At 38.7% G+C, this 23,692-nt stretch overlaps 1 protein-coding gene across 2 annotated transcripts in view; it reads left to right on the plus strand.

Annotated features, from left to right (window-relative positions):
• The window catches only part of GASK1B (golgi associated kinase 1B), a 76,451-nt gene extending 53,110 nt beyond the window's left edge, over window positions 1-23,341 (plus strand). For both annotated transcript variants that reach the window (XM_019977564.2, XM_019977563.2), the window contains 2 exons: window positions 15,731-15,957; window positions 19,424-23,341. In XM_019977564.2, the coding sequence (XP_019833123.2) occupies window positions 15,731-15,957; window positions 19,424-19,631 (435 nt within the window). In that variant the 3' untranslated portion in view covers window positions 19,632-23,341. The remainder of the gene's footprint in view (window positions 1-15,730; window positions 15,958-19,423) is intronic.
• The last annotated feature ends 351 nt before the right edge of the window (window positions 23,342-23,692 follow it).

Raw genomic sequence — 23,692 nt, forward strand, 5'->3', positions numbered from 1 at the left:
CAGGGGCTGAGCTCACTGCAGAGTTTTCTTTTAAAACTATTTTAACTTGTGAGAACAATTTCATTTCTCTTATTATTTTTAGAAAGTGTAGCAATTTCTTATAGAAGTGTTAACATGTAATAGGTGTATCAGTGTTATTTTTCAATGAGTTAATGCATAGCTATTCAATTTTTATCAGTTTTAATTTCTATATGGTAGATAACCACATCAAGGAGGATTTTGAGGCTCCCATACTTTTAAAAATGTCAAAAAGTTCTAAAATAAAAACGTTGGAGCACTGTGGCTCTAGGGTAATTTTTCTGGAATAAACTTACCTTTGCCTGTATGGGCTTCCTCTGTGGCTCAGTGTAAAGAATCTACCTGCAATGAAGCAGACTCAGGTTTGATCCCTGGGTGGGAAAGATCCCCTGGAGGAGGAAATGGCAACCCACTCCAGTATTCTTGTCTGGACAATTGCATAGACAGAGGAGCCTGGTGGGCTGTAGTCCATGGGGTGGCAAAGAGTTGGACATGACTGAGCACACACGTATGCGATTATTTACCTGTATAGGCTCTAAAAACTTCAGCATCATTACATTTTTGTAATTCTAATATTCTTTGATTTTGATTTTAAGACTCTGAGCTTTTTACACGATATTGGATAGAGGAAAACATGGAGGTCCGGCCTGATAAGAGGTCTTTTAGTAGGTTAGTATCTCCATCAGACAGACTTCAGTAGGAACCAGCATCTATTCCTTCATTTTTCCCCACAGACTTTGCTGAGTATGTACATTGCACAAAACCTGATGTGGTCAATGTGGAGGATGTACAGTGAATCACACTTAGAGGTGATGGATTGGAATCTCCCAGAAAGCAGGAATCTTGTCTTCTCTACACTGGGGGCAGTGTGGAAGAGGTAAAAGTTGGTAGAAACCCACATCATTCATAGCTGTGTCTCTTTGGGCAGGTTCCTTAGCTTCATTGAGATTTTTTCTTTATTTGTTAATATGAGAGAGAAAAAAAATGATACCTTTAGCTCAGATGGTAAAGAATCTGCCTGCAATGCAGGAGACCCAGGTTCAATCCCTGGATCGAGAAGATCCCTTGGAGAAGGAAATGGCACTCCACTATGCTTACCTGGGAAATCCCATGGACAGAGGAGCCTAGTGGGGTACAGTCCATGGGCCTACAAAGAGTCAAACGTGACTGAGTGACTGAGAACACATATGTGTGTGTAACTGAAATCCCATGGACAGAGGAGCCTGATGGGCTATACTCCGTGGGGTTGCAGGAGTCGGACATGACTAAGCGACTAAACCACCACCACCAACCTTTTGGGTTATTTTAATAATTAGAAACTATATGATACAAATTGCTGTGGCAGTAGCCTTGGATTTTATATCCAAACTACATAAAGGGCTTTGTTTTATAGCTTTTTTGCCAACCCAGGGAGCATAAAAACAAATCCATTTTCAAACAGGAAATTCTATACATATGTGTAAAAGTAATCTTTTTTAAGTTTAATAAAGCAGAATTCATTTTTTAATTTTCTTTTTTCCCTTCTAGCTTTATTGAGGTATAATTGACAAATATAATTGAATATACTTAAAGTGTACAATGTTGCAATTTAGAGATGTGATTTATATATACATTATGAAATATTTACCACAATCAAGCTAATTAACAGATTCATCACCTCACAGAGTTAACTTTTGTCTATGTATATGTTGAGAATGTGTAAGATCTACTGTGTTAGCACATTTCAAGTGTACAATACACTTTTGTTAAATATAATCTGATCCTCAGAACTTATCCAGCTTATCCCATCCAAAGACTAACCAGGCCCAACCCTGCTTAGTTTCCAAGATCAGATGAGATCTGGTGTGTTCAGGATGGTATGGCTGTAGACAGAAATTATCCATTTTCTAACTGAAAGTTTGTTTCCTTTGACCCACTCCACAGCCCCTGGCAAGCACCATCCTACCCTCAAGCAATATTTATTTTTAAATAGCCAGAGAATAATCAGTCTAGCAGAATTAACTTTTTATAAAGGAACCAGTTTCCATGAATAATGAGTTTCAATATCTTTAGGATATATTACATTAAGTTGTGTTAATCACTGTAAAAGAAAGAATATTTCATGGTGCTTGTTGAAGATGGTGAATGAGACTTTATCCAGGACCATCAAGATAGGTGTAGGGATCACTGTGGTGGAATTTGACAGGGAGGCAGGGAGAAAGATGGGGCTCCGTACAGCAGTGCAGATAGGGACTTATAGCCAGGGAGCAGAGGAAGGGTCATGGGATAGACAAGGGCTAAGAGCAAACATCACGGGAAGGGGAGTTCCAGGTAAAGTGGCCTGACCAGATTCTTGCTAAAGACAAGTGACAAGACCTCACCTTGAGGATGGTGAAAGCTGAGGACCCAAGTTAGCTATTAAGTGTGATCAGGTATCTTCGAGAGTAAGGACTTTGCAGGGTTCTTGCTAAAAGTTAATTTTATAAGGAAGTACACAGATAGGCTTAGGAGAGTTCAGGAGACTAACTAAAGTTTGGTCGAGCAAAGTAGTTGTGTCACGACAATCAGAATTATGTTTTAGTGCAGTCATTTACTTTTACTTATTTTTGTCACTATCTTTATGATAAAATACTACATGATAGGGGACAATAAAACTGATAGAAATTTCATAAAAGTGCTAAAAGTGAATGCATGTCAAGTCGAGCAAAGCAAAAGCTTTTAATGATGCTGCCCTGAGATGTAAATGTACATTGTTTTAAACTTACCGGGCAACCCTATTTAATGTTAAATCATGAAAAATGCTGTCTCAGTTCATTGGAAAAAAAGCATTTTTAAGAAACAGTACTTATAATTAAGGTTATTTTATTGCTGTTTTAAATTTATTTGCTTCATTTAAATCCATTCTATAAATGAGATCTTGATAAAATGTAAAAATTATTGTTTCTGTCTGTCCAAGTGCTCTTTAGAAATCTTTACAGGAAGGTGGGTGCACCTTTGATAGAGGCTATTTCCATGCAGCCCTACTTGTGCAGATTACAGAACGTGAATTTTCTTTTCTCTAAAAATAGATTGTCACTTCCCTGGTGACTCTTTCCAGAGTCTTTTTGTGGCAGGATGATGTTTGATTTCTGGTATTTATTTAGAGTTACATGAATTCAAAATATCACATCTGTTGAGACCTCCCCAAAGGCCCAGTGATTACGACTCAGTGCTTCCATTGCAGGGGGTGCGGGTTCCATCCCTGGTCTAGAAACTAAGATCCCACATGCGATGTGGCATGGTCAAAACAAAAACAAACAAACAAAATTATTCTATCTGTAGAAACAGATCCAAATATGTTGTAGCATTAAAAATAGCTTTACTTATATATAAAAAATACTATTATGTCTTTACTTATTCAGCAATGGGATGTAAGCTGGAGAGTCTGTCTTGAACCGGTACTCAATAATTGTTATTGTTAAATGCTGAGCTCTGGAGCATAGGTGGTACAAAGCCTGTTTACAGAGGCCAAAGCACAGGGGAACTCATGCCCATAGTTAGATGTATGTACTGTAAATGATTTTTACTTTCCTTATTGTTCGTAAGCTGCTCTGCTGGGAATTGGCATGCATACTCATTTAACAGTCTACCTGTTGCCATGGTAACACTGAAAAAAAATGAAACCTATTCTTTTCTGAGGTGAGAGTTCCCCAGCAAGACAGATGCAGGCTGGTGAGAACCTCTACTTTTGTTTTTGCTTTGTTGAGTTCCCAAGATATCAGGCCAGGTCTGTGATCACAGGTACTGTGGGAGCTGTGGGGTTTGTCTGAAGTTGCCCTTCTCTATGATCCGGTAGAGATCCACACATCTATTAGACCACAGGGATCCAAATATGGCTCCACTGATGACATGGCAACCATGTATTGATCGACATCAAGACAAACCCAAGTACAAGGATTTTCTAATGTGAATTATTAGCTGATGAATAAATAAGCCCATCTGTTTGTGTTTCTCTTTTTCTCAGGTGGGGATGGTAATGCTAGTGATTCTCACACATTTTCTAAAAACAAATGAGATGTCAAATAAGATCACTGAAATTCAAAGGAATCTTCCAGAAAACTGCGAATTGCAGTCCTTTTGTTACCTCTGTCACATCTTCTTGTCAAGTGTTTATCAAACATCTCTTACAAGCAGGATGTCACGTGGACTCCCTGTGGGATGTGAGACTTCTGGTTCGCTAGTGACACTGAACCCACATAGAGACGCCGACCAGGAGGGGATGACGAGCACAGGCAGCTCTGTTCTTTGCTCCCTGCCCATCTTTCCCCACTCCAGTTAATACTGGATGCTGTTTTTAAAAGACCCACGTCTTACTCTGCCAGCATGATTTTATTTACTTGACTCTTCCTAAAGAAGAGCGTTTTGGAGGAGCTTTGTAAATAGCCAGATACAAAGTGGATACCAATCATCAGGAAAATTCTCTTAACAATAAAATTTTATCAAATGGTTGCTCTGTGCCAAGCATTGGATGAGTTACTGTGCTAACACTTTACCTATTTTATTGCACAATTTAAGCTTTCTCTCTAAAAATGCAGCTTTCTTTGTAAAATTGCAGTTTTTAATTTTTATTTTATTTATTTATAATTTTTAACATTAAAATGTAAGTGTATTTGATTTATAATTATTCAGGTGTATGACCAAGTGATTCAGCTTTATATATGTTTATATATATATATATATATATATTTTTTTTTTTTTTTTTTCTTTTTTGGGGCTTCCCTGGTAGCTCAGTGGTAAAAAATCTGCCTGCAATGCAGGAGACACAGGAAACGTGAGTTTGATCCCTGGGTCTGGAAAATCCCCTGGAGGAGGGCATGGCAACCCACTCCTGTATTTTACCTGGAGAATCCTGTGGACAGAGGAGCCTGAGGTCATACAGTCCATGGGTCGCAGACAGTCAGACATGACTAAAGCGACTGAGCATTTACACACATTTCTTTTTCGTATTACTTTCCATTAGAGGTTATTAAAAAATGTTGACTATAGTTCCCTGTGTTCTCTTGTTGTTTATCTATTTTATACCTTGTAATGTGTATATTTTAATCTCCAATTTCCAATTTATCTCTCTCCCCCCAAAAGGTGGCATTTTTAAAACAAATAATTTGAAAAGAGATGATGAGAAGCTTGAGGTATTGACTTAACAGACCAGAAGCACTCACACACACACATGCGTGTGCTCACTCAAACCTTCAAATAAGTGTGGAAAGACAGGTAAAAAAATAGGGTGATAACATTACCTAAAAGAATTGAATGAATGAAATTTTTGGATTGGAGAGTTTCTCATCTCTGTTCGAAAGTATCTCTTCATTTTAGTCTCTCCAGCTTCTGAGCACATCTGGCCTTGGTTCCCTTCGGTTCCTGTTCTTCTTATGTCTCCTGATGCCCTGCTCCCTGCCTTCTCCTATTCCAGCCTTGTGGAAGGAGGTGGTGGTGGAGCCTGCAGATACATCCATTTCTCAGCTTTCCCTGTAGGCATCGGGCCCTTGGTCCTCTCCAGCTCTGAGTCCTTGGCTTCATGCCCCCTTTACCTATGGGAAATGGGCTCAGACTGTGCTGCTCCAGGTGCGTTCAGGCACCTGGTCAGTCCAGACCCATCCACGGAGAGAGAAGGGCAAACACTGCAGATGAACATTTAAAAACTTTGATATCAGTTTAGTAGAGTGGTTTTGTCTGTTGAGTCTAACAAGATATTTGGTTGGTATTTTGTATCTTTTAAAATTTCATTTCTCTTGTAATAAATTGTTTTATTTTTTTGTATTATCTTTTTAAAAAAAGTTTCATTAGAAGGACAGTGAATACATTTGTAAGAACATTTATCATAGTGTGGTCTTTATGAAGCTCTTGTTCCCTGAGTTCTTGAGATGATTAGATGAATCTAATGGAAGCACTTCTAACTATGAGTGATGATGTTCATTTATTTATTTATTTAAGTACAGTTAATTGACAATGTTGGTTAATTTCAGGTGTAGAGCAAAGTGATTCAGTTATACAATGTAGATACACATTCTTTTTTAGATTTTTTTCCTATTATAGGTCATTACAGGATATTGAATATAGTTCTCTGTACTGAACAGTAGGCCCTTTTTGGTTATGTTTTATATGTGTATATGTTTTATGTGTGTATATATAAATCTCAAGCTCTTAATTTATCCCTCCCCCTTTACCTTTCAGTAACCATAAGTTTTCTTTCTATGTCTGTGAGTCTGTTTCTGTTTTGTAAATAAGTTCATTTATATACTTTGTTTTTCATTCCATGTATCAGTGGCATCAGATGATATTTGTCTTTCTCTGTCTTATTTCAGTTAATATGATGATATCTATTTTATTGTCTTTTAACAAAGCAACAGTCCACATGGAATGTGAAGTCTGGGGAGAGAAAAGACAAAAATACCAGGTTTTTCACCGTAGGTCATTTGAGAAGTGCCCATCTAACATTCCCTCAGGTTCTCTAAAATGTCTTTTGATTTCCTACCTTCATGCCTTTGCCTGTTTTTTAGCTAACTGAACGGAACTGAACCTATCTCTTAAATCCCAACTGTAATATCCTCTCCTATATGAATTTTGCCTGAACTTTTCATTGAAGTTCATTGTGTTTCTGCAGAAACCTTGTGACCAGTGGTTATTGCAAGTAGGATCATTTAACCTTCTGTACAAACGCACATGTCTTTCTATAGCATCTTTGAAGGCTGTCCCTGGGAGATACACTCAGGATAGATAAGAGATGCACTTTGAAGGGGTGGACACCTGCTTTAGAATCCTGAGTTTCATCACGTATGAGCTGAGGGACCCTGAGTTATCAGCTAGCCTCTCTGCACAGCAATGTCTTCATTTATAAAATGGGACCCTTGGTAGCACCTAGGTCTTAAGGTTGCTATGAAGATTGAATAATCTATGTAAATATTTAAGTGTACAATTCCTGGCATATACAAAGCACTCAATCAATGAATGCTATTATGTTTTTCATTATTAATATTAGCAAGTTTGGAATATTTTAATTGCCTTTGTTCACACAATAAAATTAGTCATTTAACTGTTTTACTTTGAGAAAAAAGAGATAAGAAACTCCCACAATTGTGTTGACAGACCCATGTTTTGAAGACACAGCTAGGATGGGTGGGATTCAGAAGTCTGGGAAGTTACTGGATTTCTGCAGATTTCTTCTGGGTTTTAAAGAGCTAGTCGGGGCAGCTAAGACTTCCTTGTTTGGACTCTGCACACATAGCTTGAGTCACTCACAGATACTTTTTCTTATAGACAAAACTTACCCCACCAAAAAGAAAATGGGATTAGAAAAAGAAACTTCACAAAGGCCAGATATCTAAAAATACCCCCACCAACAAAATATTTGGCTGGGACACCTGAATTTTCTGTGTATAATTTTAATTAGGTAAACATTGAAAATATATATTTTTCTAAAAGAGCAAAGAGTAATTTTATGGAAAATAATGATTGTCATCAATCTTCAGAAGCCTTCAGAAGATCAGTTTTGCAAAAGACTTTCCTTGTTTTAAGGAGTGAGAAGATATGAATTTGAGCAAGCTGCTGCAATGGTGATCAACACGTAACTGCTTAACTGACAAGATTTCCCCCCAAATTGGCTTTTTTGTAGGATTATTATCTAAAAACATAGTCAGGGAGATGGTAACTATGGTGCTTGATCATGATTGTTGTTCAGTTGCTCAGTCATGTCTGACTCTTTGCAATCCCATGGACTGCAGCACGCCAGACTTCCCTGTCTTTCGCCATCTCCTGGAGCTTGATCAAACTCAAGTCCATTGCATCAGTGATGCCATCCAACCATCTCATCCTCTGCCGTCCCCTTCTCCTCCTGCCTTCAATCTTTCCCAGCATCAGGGTCCTTTCTAATGAGTCAGTTCTTCGCATCAGGTGGCCAAAGTATTGGAGCTACAGCTTCAGCATCAGTCCTTCCAAAGAATACTCAGGACTGATTTCCTTTACGGTAGACTGTTTTGATCTCCTTGCAGTGCAAGAGACTCTCAAGAGTCTTCTCCAACACCACAGTTCAAAAGCATGAGTTCACTGGTGCTCAACCATCTTTATGGCCCAACTCTCACATTCATACATGACTACTGGAAAAACCATAGCTTTGACAATATAGACCTTTGTCAGAAAAACAGTGTCTCCGCTTTTTAGTGTGCTGTTTAGGTTTGTTATAGCTTTTCTTCCAAGGAATAAGTGCCTTTTAATTTCATGGCTACATTCACTGTCCACAGTGATTTTGGAGCCCAAGAAAATAAAGTCTCTCACTGTTTCCATTGTTTCCCCATCTATTTGCCATGAAGTGATGGGACCAGATGCCATGATCTTAGTTTTTTGAATGTTGAGTTTTCAGCCAGTTTTTTCCTCTTTCACCTTCATCAAGAGGCACTTTAGTTCCTCTTTGCTTTCTCCCTTAAGGGTAGTATCATCTGCATATCTGAGGTTATTGATCTTTCTTCCTGCAATTTTGATCATGTGATAGTTAAATGAAAAGATTGTTTTACCGCGTGCTCTAGACAAGTGAATATATTAAAACCATATTATGGATACATAGATGGCTAGAATATGCTTTGTTAGGGCTTAAAAAGTAGGTGAACTCTACTCAAAGTAAGCAGAAATATATTCAAGTTATAAATGAATTAAATGCCAAGCAAAATGACACTTAACTTAAAGGAGTGGATAACGATTTTGTGTTCCAATTATTTTGGATATATTGAATGTCAATTAGAAAGAAGGCCTATAAAAACAATTCTGGGAAGACCCAGGGAGTGATATTTAAGAGCTGCTTAGGTGAGCCTTAGAAAGCATCACTATGAACAAAGCTAGTGGAGATGATGGAATTCCAGTTGAGCTATTTCAAATCCTGAAAGATGATGCTGTGAAAGTGCTACAGTCAATATGCCAGCAAATTTGGAAAACTCAGCGGTGGCCACAGAACTGGAAAAGGTCAGTTTTCATCCCAATCCCAAAGAAAGGCAATGCCAAAGAATGCTCAAACTACCACACAATTGCACTCATCTCACACGCTAGTAAAGTAATGCTCAAAATTCTCCAAGCCAGGCTTCAACAGTATGTGAACTGTGAAATTCCAGATGTTCAGGCTGGTTTTCGAAAAGGCAGAGGAACCAGAGATCAAATTGCCAACATCCACTGGATCATCAAAAAAGCAAGAGAGTTCCAGAAAAACTTTCTGCTTTATTGACTATGCCAAAGCCTTTGACTGTGTGGATCACAATAAACTGTGGAAAATTCTGAAAGAGATAGGAATACCAGACCACCTGACCTGCCTCTTGAGAAACCTGTATGCAGGTCAGGAAGCAACAGTTAGAACTGGACATGGAACAACAGACTGGTTCCAAATAGGAAAACGTCAAGGAGTACGTCAAGGCTGTATATTGTCACCCTGCTTATTTAACTTCTATGCAGAGTACATCATGAGAAACGCTGGGCTGGAAGAAGCACAAGCTGGAATAAAGATTGCCGGAGAAATATCAGTCACCTCAGATATGCAGATGACACCACCCTTATGGCAGAAAGTGAAGAGGAACTAAAAAGCCTCTTGATGAAAGTGAAAGAGGAGACTGAAAAAGTTGGCTTAAAGCTCAACATTCAGAAAATGAAGATCATGGCATCTGGTCCCATCACTTCATGGGAAATAGATGGGGAAACAGTGGAAACAGTGTCAGACTTTATTTTTTTGGGCTCCAAAATCACTGCAGATGGTGACTGCAGCCATGAAATTAAAAGATGCTTACTCCTTGGAAGGAAAGTTATGACCAACCTAGATAGCATATTCAAAAGCAGAGACATTACTTTGCCAACAAAGTTCCTTCTAGTCAAGGCTATGGTTTTTCCAGTAGTCATGTATGGATGTGAGAGTTGGACTGTGAAGAAAGCTGAGTGCTGAAGAACTGATGCTTTTGAACTGTGGTATTGAAGAAGACTCTTGAGAGTCCCATAGACTACAAGGAGATCCAATCAGTCCATTCTAAAGGAGATCAGTCCTGGGTGTTCTTTGGAAGGAATGATGCTAAAGCTTAAACTCCAGTACTTTGGCCACCTCATGTGATGAGTTGACTCATTGGTAAAGACTCTGATGCTGGAAGGGATTGGGGGAAGGAGGAGAAGGGGACGACAGAGGATGAGATGACTAGATGGCATCACTGACTCGATGGACGTGAGTCTGGGTGAACTCCGGGAGTTGGTGATGGACAGGGAGGCCTGGCGTGCTGCAATTCATGGGGTCGCAAAGAGTCGGACATGACTGAGCGACTGAACTGAACTGAACTAGGCCCTTAAGAGACAAGGCCAGTAAACAAAGACATAATTTACTATAGTTGGAGGCTAAGAAAAACAAAGTAAAATAATTATCTGAAGCCTAACAATGTGATTCTCTGTATATGTACACACACACACACAGCTCACATTTGAAAACTGGTATTATACCCACCAAGTGCATGCATTATCTGAATAAAAAGAGTGATAAACATTTTTGGAAGAGAAGTTAGGCTGAAATCACACACCTATTTTCAATAACAAGGTCTGTGAGACTTGAAGGGCACAACAGTCTGACAGGGAAGTGGTGAAATTATCATAGACTGTTGAGTGATTCAAATTGGATCAGGCAAAATGCTTTAAAAATACACTGTTGGAAACAATCTCACATTGGGAAGGCAGTAAAAAGATGGACCTAGAGTCTGTCACACAGAGTGAAGTAAGTCAGAAAGAAAAAAATAAATATATATATTAATGCATATATGTGGAATCTAGAAAAATAGTGCGGGTGAACCTATTTGCAAGGCAGGAATAGAGATGCAGATGTAGGGAATGGACTTGTGGACACAGCAGGGGAAGGAGAGGGTGGGATGAGTTGAGAGACTAGCTTTGAAACATGTTATGAGGTTGGTACAAAAGTAATTGCAGTTTTGGACTGTGAATTTTAAATCATGATAACTAGGCTCAAACACATCTTTATTTATCAAATAGGAACCATTACACTCAATACATTTTTGCCAACTAGAAATGAGTTTGCTTATTCCTGTGGTGTAAAAATTCATGCTTCCAGATTCCACGGTCTTGGAAAGCATTTTCTGTTTCCTGCTACTTGTGGAAGCATTTTCCTTGCAAAAGTTGTTGAGATACTTGAAGAATTGGTAGTCAGTTGGCGAGAGGTCAGGTGAACATGGCAGATGAGGCAAAACTTTGTAGCCCAATTCATTGAACTCTTAAAACATTGGTTGTGCAACATACAGTTTGGTGTTGCTGTGGAGAAGAAATGGGCCCTTTCTGTTGACCAATGCTGGCTGCAGGCACTGCAGCTTTCAGTGCATCTCATCAAGTTGCTGAGCATACTTCTCAGATGTAATTATTTCACAAGGCTCAGAAAGCTGTAGTGGATCAGACCGGCAGCAGACCACCAAAGAGTGACCGTGACTTTTTTTTAGTACAAGTTTGGCTTTAGGAAGTGCTTTGGAGCTTCTTGTCAGTCCAACCACTAAGCTGGTCATCCACTGGTTGTTGTATAGAAGAATCCACTTTTTGTCTCATGTCACAATCCAATCAAGAAATCGTTCATTGTTGTTGCATAGAATAAGAGAAGAGACACTTCAAAACAATTGTTTTGATTTGTGGTCAACTCATGAGGCACCTGCTTATGAAGCTTTTTCACCTTTCCAATTTGCTTCGAATGCCCAATGACCATAGAATGGTCTATGTTGAGTTCTTCGGTAACTTCTCTTGTAGTTGTAAGAGGATAAGCTTAGATGATTGCTTTCAATTGGTCCTTGTCAACTTCCTATGACCCGTCATTACGCTCTCATCTTCAAGGCTCTTGTCTCCTTTGCAAAACTTCTTGACCCACCACTGCACTGTAGAGTCATTAGCAGTTCCTGGAGCAAATACACTGTTGATGTTACAAGTTGTCTCTGCTGCTTTATGACCCATTTTGAACTTGAATAAAATGTCACTCGAATTTGCTTTGTGTCTAACATCATTTCTGTAGTCTAAAATAAATATAAAATAAAGAGCAAGTAATAAGTCATTAGCAAAATAAATGGAGAAGGCAATGGTACCCCACTCCAGTACTCTTGCCTGGAAAATCCCATGGACGGAGGAGCCTGGTAGGCGGCAGTCTGTGGGGTCGCACAGAGTCGGACATGACTGAACGACTTCCCTTCCACTTTTCACTTTCATGCATCGGAGAAGGAAATGGCAACCCACTCCAGTGTTCTTGCCTAGAGAATCCCAGGGATGGGGAAGCCTGGTGGGCTGCTGTCTATGGGACTGCACAGAGTCAGACACGACTGAAGTGACTTAGCAGCAGCAGGAGCAGCAAAATAAATAAAGCAAGAAATGTGCATTAAAATGATGTATAACACAACCCCATTTATTTAAGAATGTATTCCAACATCAAATGGCAAAGTCCAACAATGTAAAACTGCAATTACTTCTGCACCAAACTAATACATTATGATGTGTAAAATAGATAGCTAGTGGGAAGCTGCTGTATAGCACAAGGTGCTCAGCTCAGTGCTCTGTGACCCTAGAGGGGTGGGATGGCAGGTGGAAGGGAAATCCAAGAGGGGTGGGACATATGTATATCTATAGTTGATTCACTTTGTTGTACAGCAGAAACTAACACAACATTGTAAAGCTCCAATAATATACTCCAATAATAATTTTAAAAGGATGCTCTAAGTTGCTCCGCTGCTGCTGCTGCTGCTGCTAAGTCGCTTCAGTCATGTCCGACTCTGTGCAACCCCATACACGGCAGCCCACCAGGCTCCTCTGTCCCTGGGATTCTCCAGGCAAGAACACTGGAGTGGGTTGCCATTTCCTTCTCCAGTGCATGAAAGTGGAAAGTGAAAGTGAAGTCGCTCAGTCGTGTCTGACTCTTAGCGACCCCATGGACTGCAGTCCACCAGGCTCCTCTGTCCATGGGATTTTCCAGGCAAGAGTACTGGAGTGGGGTACCATTGCCTTCTCCAAGTTGCTCTGTCTCACCTCTAACTCTTAATGCTTTCTTGTAGTCTAAAAACAGAAAGATATAATTTATTTATAGAGTCCTGGAGGTTAGGGCCTAGATGGTACATTGCTTGTTATCACACAATATTGTATGTGATACCCCTGGCTTTGTTGTGTGACAACAGAAATGCTATTTGTTTTGGTCCTTTCCCACCACTAGAAATCAACAATGGAGAAAGAGCTTAGGGTTCAGAGACCATTTAAGAACTGGTTGGTAGATGTGTCCTTACAAGTAAAGCTCTAAACACACTTATCCAACACAACACACGTTGATGTTATAGCAAAAGTGAAGTAAGATTGAGCTTTCTCTCATATATAGTGTCATTATAATTGGATAAAAACATACAATGATGACAGGAATAAGGTATAGAGACTTTTTGAGAATTATTAGCTACTGTATATAACAAAAAGGGACATTAAATGAGAATCAGCTCCCTGGAGAGTTATTTTTTACATTCTCCCTGACCTCTTGATGGTAACTTGATTAACTAGCAAGCACATACCATCTCTTCATATCATTTGATTTCCCTTATACTCAAATCTGTCAAGATAACACATAAAAGGAATCAAATTGAGGAGAAAGGAGTCAATTCATTTTTCATTTTTCTAGTATTTTCCAGCTTATGCTTTTTTTCATTTAACCTACAGTGATGTGGTTGGGGCTCTCTTGCTCACCTTTGGAAAACATTCAACCAGCCCTGGGAGCTTTTGTGCCCTGGAGACAGCCTGTGTGACATTTATGGATAAACCCCTGGTTAGGCCCATGACCCCACAGATCAGCTTGCCTGAAGCTAGCTCTGCCAAGGTCCCCTGATCTGTAGACTGTTTCTTGACCAGCACCGTACCCTCTGATCTGTCCAAGAGGCTGGTGGCTCATGGAGCACCTCATCCCATGTGACTACTTTTATATAAATTTCATAGAAAATTGGCTTATGCTAACTTCTCTTATAATCACTGCTTTCTGAAGTATGCTTTTTGATGTGAAGTCTACTTACCTGCAGAAAACAGAGAGGAGGGTCATTTGTCTGGTAGTGGGTTTGCTGTGTTAGCGAGGCAAAACTGATTCATCTCCCTCTGGAAGTAGTGCTGGTTTGGGCGGGGTGCTGGCCCTGGGTGACATTTGCCTCAGTGCCTGGCCCACTGCTGGGTGGTAGAAGATATTACATAAACATTTGTTGGATGAATAAATACAGGATTTTTGCAACGTAGGCTCAATTTTGGTACTACTCTTTCTGCATTTCTGTCTTAGCAACTGACTACCTATAGTGACCAGCCCTATAAGATATGGAAAAAAACAGGAGGAAGAGAAAAGATGGGAGTTTAGTAAATAAAAGACTTAAAATGACAAAAGAATGGAAATGACAGCCTGGGGACTTCCCTACTGGTCCAGTAGTTAAGACTGTGCTTCAATGCAGGAGACACAGGTTTAACCCCTGGTCGGGGAATTAAGATCCCATGTGCTGGGTGGTACTGCCAAAAATTAAAAAAACAAAAGACAATCTGTGTCGAGCCATCTTTTGAATCTTGAGCATACGTACAATATTTGACTAGACAAACTATTCAATGTGGTGTTTTAGGGGGAAATGTACACTTCAAAGACAAACACAACTGTGTCTGAATCTTAACTTTGCTACTTACTAAAATTCTATGCAGAGTACAATATTTAATCTCTCCAAGGCTCAGTTTTCCTTCACTGCAATGGAGAAACTACCTTTTGTTTCAGAAGCTTGTTTTGTGGTCAATCATTTCATACACTGTGTACATGTGTGTCTCAACAATAGTAATGACAGTTTTCCATTCTTAAGTATCTTCTAGATGCCTGGGTCAGGCTGGGGTGTATCCAGACACTTTTGTGTCCTTAACCCATCAAAAGTACAAGGCTAATAGTATGATTTCCGATATACAGAAAATTAAATTGAGACTCAGTAACGTAAAGGGAGCTATACAAGTTTGCGGAACTGCAAAGAGGAGACTTGAGTTTAAATGTATCTAACTCCTTAGCCTAGGCTTTAACTTACCATGATTAATATAATTTTTTCCCTTTCCAAAAAGACATGTAAATAACCCATTTCTCCCTTTCCTAGTTAGTGTCTGCCCTCTATAGGGTGGTCGCCCTACTCCCACAATAAACCCCAATAAGCCTAAGTGTTCTGCTTGTTCATTTAGAATCTAACTGTGGGCTCCATATGTGGCGTGTTCTTGGCTATCATTATCGGTTATCACGTTTTTTCCATAGGTTTATTCTCAGTAACTTAAAGTTTTATACTGTAATACTGAAATCCAGAGAGAGTTAGGGAATGCAGTAAACTTTTAGAGCCACTGAGGTGACCCAGATTTTCTGGATGTATCCAAGTACAGTGATCTGTATCTTCTGTCCCAAGTAGCATCAGAGATTCTTCTGGCCACGCATCGACATATGATGTCAGTGGGAACTCTGAATGTGAAGGGTGGAGATGCTTAGTTTGGATGATCTGCCTGTGGAGCTGTTAACTGAGCTGGATCAGAAGGATATGAAATTTGGACTTATTCTGACAGTTAATTAAACAAACCTGGCCCCGATTAAATTCTGGCAAGTCAGCCACTTAGAAAGTACTTGTTCTTTGGACATCTAACTTTCCCAAGTTTTGTTTTTACTCAGCATCTTAGATTTTGTTTTTGCTTTCCCTTTCAGATTTATAACCGCCTGGATACAAATTGCTGTGGGTTCCGACCTCGGAAGGAAGATACCTGTGTACAGAGTGGACGGAGTTCAAAATGCGACAACCAGGATACTGTGGTTCTAGCCCACATTGTCCAGCGAAAGCAGGACCCAAGACACTTGGTTTTTATGGATAACAAGGGTTTCTTTGACAGAAGTGAAGATAACTTGAACTTCAAACTCCTAGAAGGCATCAGAGAGTAAGTTTCCTGATGTAGTAACATCTGCAGGACATTGCATTTCTATTGAATACGTAGTAAGCTTTGAGAAGACTCATATCCTATGTCTTATCAGTTTAACCTTTAAAGAGAATCTGGGAATGGAGGCCCAGAGAAGGGAACCAAACCCAAGGGAAGTAGAAAAAAGGTGCAGCCAGGTTTCACTGTAACTGGCCTGTGCAAGCTACAGAGGTCCTGCTGCATTTCACAGGCATCATATTGCTTGGCCCTCATGTGAAAATCCAGGTGGTATGAGGTTGGAAGCATGCAGGCATTTCTGGAATAGGAGCTAGCCTGGTGGAGGTGAGCAGGTCACAGGGGCTCCATTACCAGGGTGCAGGATGGGGAAACCAACAGACATTCAAATACTGACAAGGCAGGATATCCCAGGGCAGAATAAACTCAGTGACTTTGATGAACACATGGGAAGTTAGAGGCAACCTGCTGAGTAGAACACAGTAGCCAAGAATAATGGCAGTTCAATTCAGGTAAGAGGGTTTCTGAGCATTTGGAAATCCTTCTGTAGACATAGATTATGGGGACAAGTATCTTGAGCTTACACTCAAGAAGTATTTGGAAATAAAGGAAACTAAGACATTCCATAGTGGCAGGGACCTCACTGTAGAGTCTGAGATATTCACCCCCAAACATGGGGACTGAAGCTACATTTCAGACCTCCCTTCATAAGCACCCATTCATTGTCTTTCTTTCTTTTTTCTTAATTATTAATTAATTAATTTTTGTTTGCACTGGATCTCCATTGCTGCATGCGGCCTTTCTGTAGTTATGGTGAATGAGGGTTATTTGTTGTGGAGCACAGGCTCAGTAGTTGTGGCTCGCAGGGTAAAGAGTGTGGAGTCAGTAGTTGTGGTACATGGACTTAGTTGCCCAAGGCAAGTGGAATCTTCCTGGATCAGTGATCAAACCTGTGTCGCCTGTATTGGCAGGTGGATTCTTATCCACTGCACCACCAGGGAAGTTCCCTTCATTGTCTTTCAACCTTTGTCAGAAATCAGGGTCACTAAGAAACTGGGGTGTGTGTCTGAGACTTGAAAATAGAAGGGTGCTCTAGGGAAACAGTCCACCAGCCTTGTGAAGCCGAAGGATTGCTGGGGACACATGAGCAAGTCTAAAACTGAGAGTAGAACCCAGGTCCTCCAACACCAAGTCCAGTCATTTTTCTGCAGTAACTTGTGGCATTTCTGCTGTTACTATTTCTCTTGTTAACAAAACTCTGAAGCATATTTTAATAATTCTTAGCACCATGAATTAGGTAATGGGGAATTTTATGTATTTCCAACGCTAGAGTTAATGAGTTTCAGGACATCCATTTTCATGAGTTTTTGCCATGACTTTCTCTATTAATACCCATTCCTTATATCTCTGTGGATGAAAGGTAAAATATAAGTGTCTGCTAAGTGTTTGAGGTGAGGAAATTTTATGTGTAGGAAAATTATATACCAGTGGCATCACTTACTGAGTCGATATTATGGAGTCTTCTTAAATCCGTGAATTTCCTCTTAGAATTAATAGTGCCTGGAGAATCCATCTCTCTCATACATTCATAAAAATATGAGTAACATTTTACTTATGCTTTCAAAGGAGATTTAACCCTAAATGCATTATAAGGAGTAATGGGTTTAAAGTTAAATCTTCTTTGAATATGTAATTTCCACATTCAAAGGCAAAAATGAAGATTTCACTAACCAGATTTATGCATAGAATATTTCCATTAAGCAGCATAGTGCAGAGTCAGGTAATTTTTTTGATTTTCCTTTATGTAAGGATTAGACACTAAAGAGATCCATGAATGTAGTGGTTTCATCTTGTACATTCTGCCACAGCTAAGTTAGTTCAAGGGCCAGAGAATTAATAAATCATGGATTATTAATACTTCCTATAGCAAAAATGCTTAATTAATACTGTGGTTACTAAACTATAAAGGACATGTCTTTGGGGTGCTCCGAGCATCTGATTAACATTATTTAATTCCACACTTACTCAGACTCATTAAGCATGTCCAGCTCTTTGGCCTTTGGTCTCTCTGCAGCATCAGAAATGCTGGAACATATGGACTGCTGTATTCATGCCCCCTCAGTGCCATCCCCAGCGTGATCCATTGACATTTGGAAAAGATGCTTAGAGGACTGAAGCTCTTGGCAAACTGTACTCTTGGAACAAATATATATTCTGTTTTAGTTTTTAAGGAACTACTAAATTTACTCTTAAACCCCAGTATTTGTACTGTACTTTCATCAGCATTTTAATGAAAGCTGGGAGAGAGGCCAAATTGGAGATTCAGCAAAATGTTGCTTATAATTTTGAACGAGAAATTTTACTAAATCCTTTAGATAATGTATGTGCTGTATCCCTGCCTTTATTATTTCTAAATGAAAAGCAGGAATCATAATGCCCTTCTTTAGGGAATTCAGCAAGGATCCCTCTAAACTGACCTCAGGTTTTCCAGAAAGGTGCTTCCTTGTGGAGTGCCCTGGCCCTCAAACTTGAGTTTTGTTAAATTTATTTGACAATAAATTAATATTCTGGTTTAATATAATGTTTCCAGATTCTTAGAATTTCTGAAGTATTATCTGAATAAAAAGCATTTCAGTCTTTAATTGGGCATTTTGGTATGACTTCTTTCTTTACACCACATGTATTTTGTATAATTTCTCATTAAGTTCATTCATGCAACTCTGCTTCAGGAAGAGTAATTTACTGAAATGTCAGCATTTTTTTTTGCTTCTCATATTTTCTTGCATATAATCTCATGCTGATACTTAAGAGGATAGGATTCTACTCAACAGATTAAAGTGGTTTCTTATGGGTGCTGCTGCTGCTGCTGCTATTTAGCTTCAGTCGTGTCCGACTCTATGCGACTCCACAGACGGCAATCCACCAGGCTCCCCCGTCCCTGGGATTCTCCAGGCAAGAACACTGGAGTGGGTTGCCATTTCCTTCTCTAATGCATGAAAGTGAAAAGTGAAAGTGAAGTCGCTCAGTCGTGTCCGACTCTTAGCGACCCCATGGACTGCAGCCTACCAGGCTCCTCCGTCCGTGAGATTTTCCAGGCAAGAGTACTGGAGTGGGGTGCCATTGCCTTCTTCGCTTATGGGCTCAATGGAGTTTAAATTTGAGGAAAGTACTTTTCCAGATTATCAGAATTCTTGCTAATTCTGTCCCTCTCTTTGCCTACATATAATGATCTTAAGTAAGACATTGGTATGTCAAGTTCTCAGTGGTATAGAAAACTCAGTCCCTTTGAAATCTGTTCTTCTAGTATATAATTATTGAGAAGTGTAAGCTAGACGCTGACAGAAATGTTTCGATTCTCAAGATATTATCTGATAGTATGATTTATACCAGATTAATGACTGGCTGAACCACTGGGCAGGGCATAATATTTCCAAACAATTACGAAGAATGAAATATCATTTTCTCTTTTCAGGTTTCCCGAATCTGCAGTTTCTGTTTTGAAGAGCCAACACTTACGGCAGAAACTCCTTCAGTCTCTGTTTCTTGATAAAGTTTACTGGGAGAGTCAGGGAGGTAGACAGGGCATCGAAAAGCTAATCGATGTGATAGAACAGAGAGCCAAAATCCTGCTCACCTACATCAACGCACACGGGGCCAAAGTGTTACCTATGAATGAATAAGAAAAGGTCTTCTGGCTAGCGGTCCAGTCCTTTTAGAGATGAGGCAGTGGAGATGAATACACAAAGTAAATGAATTTAATCTAGTAAATACGATGAACCTGAGCACAATAGCAGTCTTTAAAAGCTTTTGCAAATATACTGCTAAGATGTATCTGTTTACATTTTCCTTTAACATCATGACTCGGAGTCTCAACATCTGAGCACAGAATAGTTGCAATTTTGATCCCAGTTAGTTGTATTAAAGCATCTGTCACATCGGTTAACAGGATAGTATGAACCAGAAGTGGTGATTCCTTTAATAAATCAGGTTTGATGCCATTTGCTGGTCTAACCAAATACTAATGGGAACAGTTCTGGATATCTTTCTGTTGTTGATTGTTAGAACAGACAGCAGTTTCAACACTACCCAGAGGCAACTCTACGCTGGAAAATGGAGGTGTATAACCTTCAGAAACTTCAGACTCTATAGTAATTTTAAGGAGAAATGTTGGTTTATTTGTAAAACCTCCAGTGTATATTCTATTGTATCTAAAAATGATCAGCCAGCTTTGTGATCCTCAACACAAGAATCGCATTTTCCATTCCCTTTTGGAAATGTATTAACATTTTGTCATCAGTATAGAAACCTACATCTGAGAGTTTATACATTAGGTAGTTTTACTCTCTGTTTTGGTCCAACTTATGTCTGGTGGCTTAAAAATTCAATCTTTAGGTATGAAGTTGCATATGTGAAACTACGCTTATTGAGTGTCTTTTGGTTGGGCGGATGTTCTTTTTACATTTTTTGTCATTTTTACTAAGGATAGGCTATAATTTCTGCTTATTTCATAAATAATAGTGGATTTCTTCAAGCTTGTTCTTTGTAATTATATTTAAACAGAATTAATTGATATTGTCCAGATATTGACAATAGGACCAGATATTGAGTATGTTTGAATATATTGTTTGACTTATTCCAATATGAAAAATAGGAGCAAAATAAGTTAAAATCCAACTCTGATCAGTTCTCCTCAAGTGAAATCACATGACTAGAAACAGGAAATTGGAGGATATTTAACCTCAAACAATTCTCTCTGAACTCTGTTGTTTAGTCACTAAGTCATGTTCGACTCTGTGACCCCATTGACTGCAGCCCTCCAGGTTCCATAGACTGCAGCCCTCCAGGCTCCTCTGTGCATGGAATTTTCCGGGCAATAATAGTGGAGTGGGTTGCCATTTCCTTCTCCAAAGGATCTTCCTGATCCAGGGATCAAGCCCATGTCTCCTGCTTGGCAGGTGGATTCTTTACCACTGCACCACATATCCTTGGAGGCATCTACATCATGGTGTTTGATAGATGTTCACATAGAGATTTGAAGTCTTGAACAAATGGCTGTGACCCTCCCCCCTCACCTCTTATTAAGAAGCTACTATACTGACTTCTTTCAGTTTAAAAACATAACTTAAGAATATTTATAATGCATTCTATCCTCTGTTTTCTCAATTCTGCATGTTATTCCTAAAGTGCATCCCATTTTCTGTGTTCTAATAAGGGTCACTCAGCATCACTGAAGATTAGAACTACTAAAGACAGTATGATAAAGGCTAACCTATCTATAGATTTTAATTTATACAAACGTTTGAGGCAAAGTGACATAATAAAACGTAGATTATAAGAAAACATAGTCAAAGGAAAAGGGAATCATTTGATCCTCTATAACTTTTCTAGGCTTACATTCAAGCCCTACTTTTTAGCACCCTCACTTCTCAGCTGACCCTTGGAGAGCTGGCCTCCAGACCATGCTGTCTTCAGCGTTCCCTCCGTAGCCCTGAGTGCGCCTCTCCCACCCTCCGCCCCATACTTTCTAAGTACATGTGGACTCTGCTGAGTCTCCACTGCTACCTGCTATATTTGGTCTTTTAAGATCACTTTGTGTCTCAATAATCAGCATATTAATGAGAAATTGGCCTAACAGAAGTCTGGAGATGCAAACTCTACATTAAAATAACTCTTTGTCAAGTTGCCTTATACCTTGTCTTAATCTAGGTGACATATTTGCATTTTAATATGCCTTTCATGGAATATACCATCCTGTCCAACTTTGTGATACTGGTGCTGGAAATCTCAGGTTCCTCAGAAGTGGCTTTGATTTTGCATCTTAACCTATACCACTTCTGGACAACTTGGTCCTCCAGCTGGTGGGTCTCATTGTTTATTTGCCTCCAGTTTTTCTGAAATGCAAAGTATCAAATGACAGGTCCAGGAACACATGTTTAATTTAGTCACCTTTGCTTTTTAACAGTATATGTTGTTTTAGAATCAGTGGATAATTCATGCTATATTATTTTTGAATGATGAATGACTTGAGGCCAGGCTTTTCATTCTAATAAGTAATACTCTTCTCTTACTGAAACAATGAGAATACTCTGCCTTTCAAATGTACTCATTAGGCTGCAGTTTGGTTCACATTGCACATTATGGGCTTTATTTACAATTTGATAAATTTAAAATAGAGCAGTTTACGTAGGCAGACATACCGAAGCTTATTCTTGTGTGATTCTTTTTTTAAACTGATATTATGAAAATAAATACATATCTTAAAAATATGTCATAAAAATGTTAAAAATTAAAGATGTGTGTTTTTTATTTTGTCAGTGTTTTTGTTGTTGTTGTTTTGTTTTTATCTTGTTTTATAGGTAAACTGCTTTTCAGAAGTGAACTTTGGGGGAGTGTTTGCTACCTTTATCCATGATAAAAGAAACAATTGTATAGTCGAGACTTACACTAGACTGTGTTTGTGTATGCATATATTTGATATCATTAATAATGATATTATGCCTTCCCTTGGTGTACATTTAGCACTCTTTTAGGTGGTATGCAAATTACTAACAGATATCATAAATTATAAAAAGATACTAATTTGGGGTTTTCTTTGCTTGATGTGAGTCTTACTATTATATTTAAGGCTTCCTTGGTAGCATTCATATTTATTAAATTTATTAGGCACCTGGGGAACTTATTAAAATATAAAATGTCTTAGACTTATGTTCAAAATATTTATAATCTCTAAACTTCTGTAATAGCCTGTTTATACCATTGTGCTTTTAGATATATGGTAAATTATATCCAGTGACTGAAATAAAATAACCTAAATGTAGGTTCATCTATATATTGTCTTATGAAATTCTAATGTTTATCTCAGTACAGATTAAATAAGGCACATTAGAGCCCTAGCCTGAAAATATGATATGGAAATGGCATTGATACATAAGTCAAATGAAGATGATGACGGTATTTCTCTCAAGAATAAATAATGTTATCAAGAATCAGGAACTTTCATGAATGAAAGATGATTTGACTTGTCAGAAAAGGTATTGGACACTTGGAAATAGCCCCAAGTATTCTTTCAGTGCAATGCTGGACTTCATTTTGAATTGAATGGACTATTTAACAATGCTCTAGGGCAGAGGTTAACTTGTAGATTTTTACCCCAGGGAGATGCAAATAATTTCTGTCTGGTGGATAAAACAATCCTACCTTAATGGCTTTACAAATTATTACCCTGTTGGACATTAACCAGTTTTTTTTTTTTTTAATTTGTCCAATAATCTTATCCTAACATTTGCCTGTAAATATTTAGCTTTTGAAGCCCTCTTGAAATCATAGTGTCTTCTTACTAGTTTTCTTGTTATTAATTATTTTAATAAAATCTTTGAATATGTTCATTTTATATTTGCATAAGAGTTGCGGTTTTACCTTTTTTAAGATTTTGGCTTAATAAACTTTTGACTGTAGAGTCTTATAATTGTATTTACTTGAGTGTCATGATTTTAAAATTTTGAAATTTTAACAACTTTCAAAACAGAGTCACATCATTTAAAAAACTAAATGCTACCATTTGATCAACAGCTTAAGTTTATTTTCATTTCATCCTTTAATTGATTAAAAATTGTTAGTTGATTATCTGCTTGAAAGGTCTGACTCAGATGGGTTACAGGCAGACTTTGTTTTGCAGTCTAAAATGCACATTGTACATGAAGGAAGTCACAGAAATCCTTTCTTATACTAGCACTGCATATAG

Source organism: Bos indicus, chromosome 17 (genome assembly GCF_029378745.1).
Source record: "Bos indicus isolate NIAB-ARS_2022 breed Sahiwal x Tharparkar chromosome 17, NIAB-ARS_B.indTharparkar_mat_pri_1.0, whole genome shotgun sequence".
NCBI lineage: Eukaryota > Metazoa > Chordata > Mammalia > Artiodactyla > Bovidae > Bos > Bos indicus.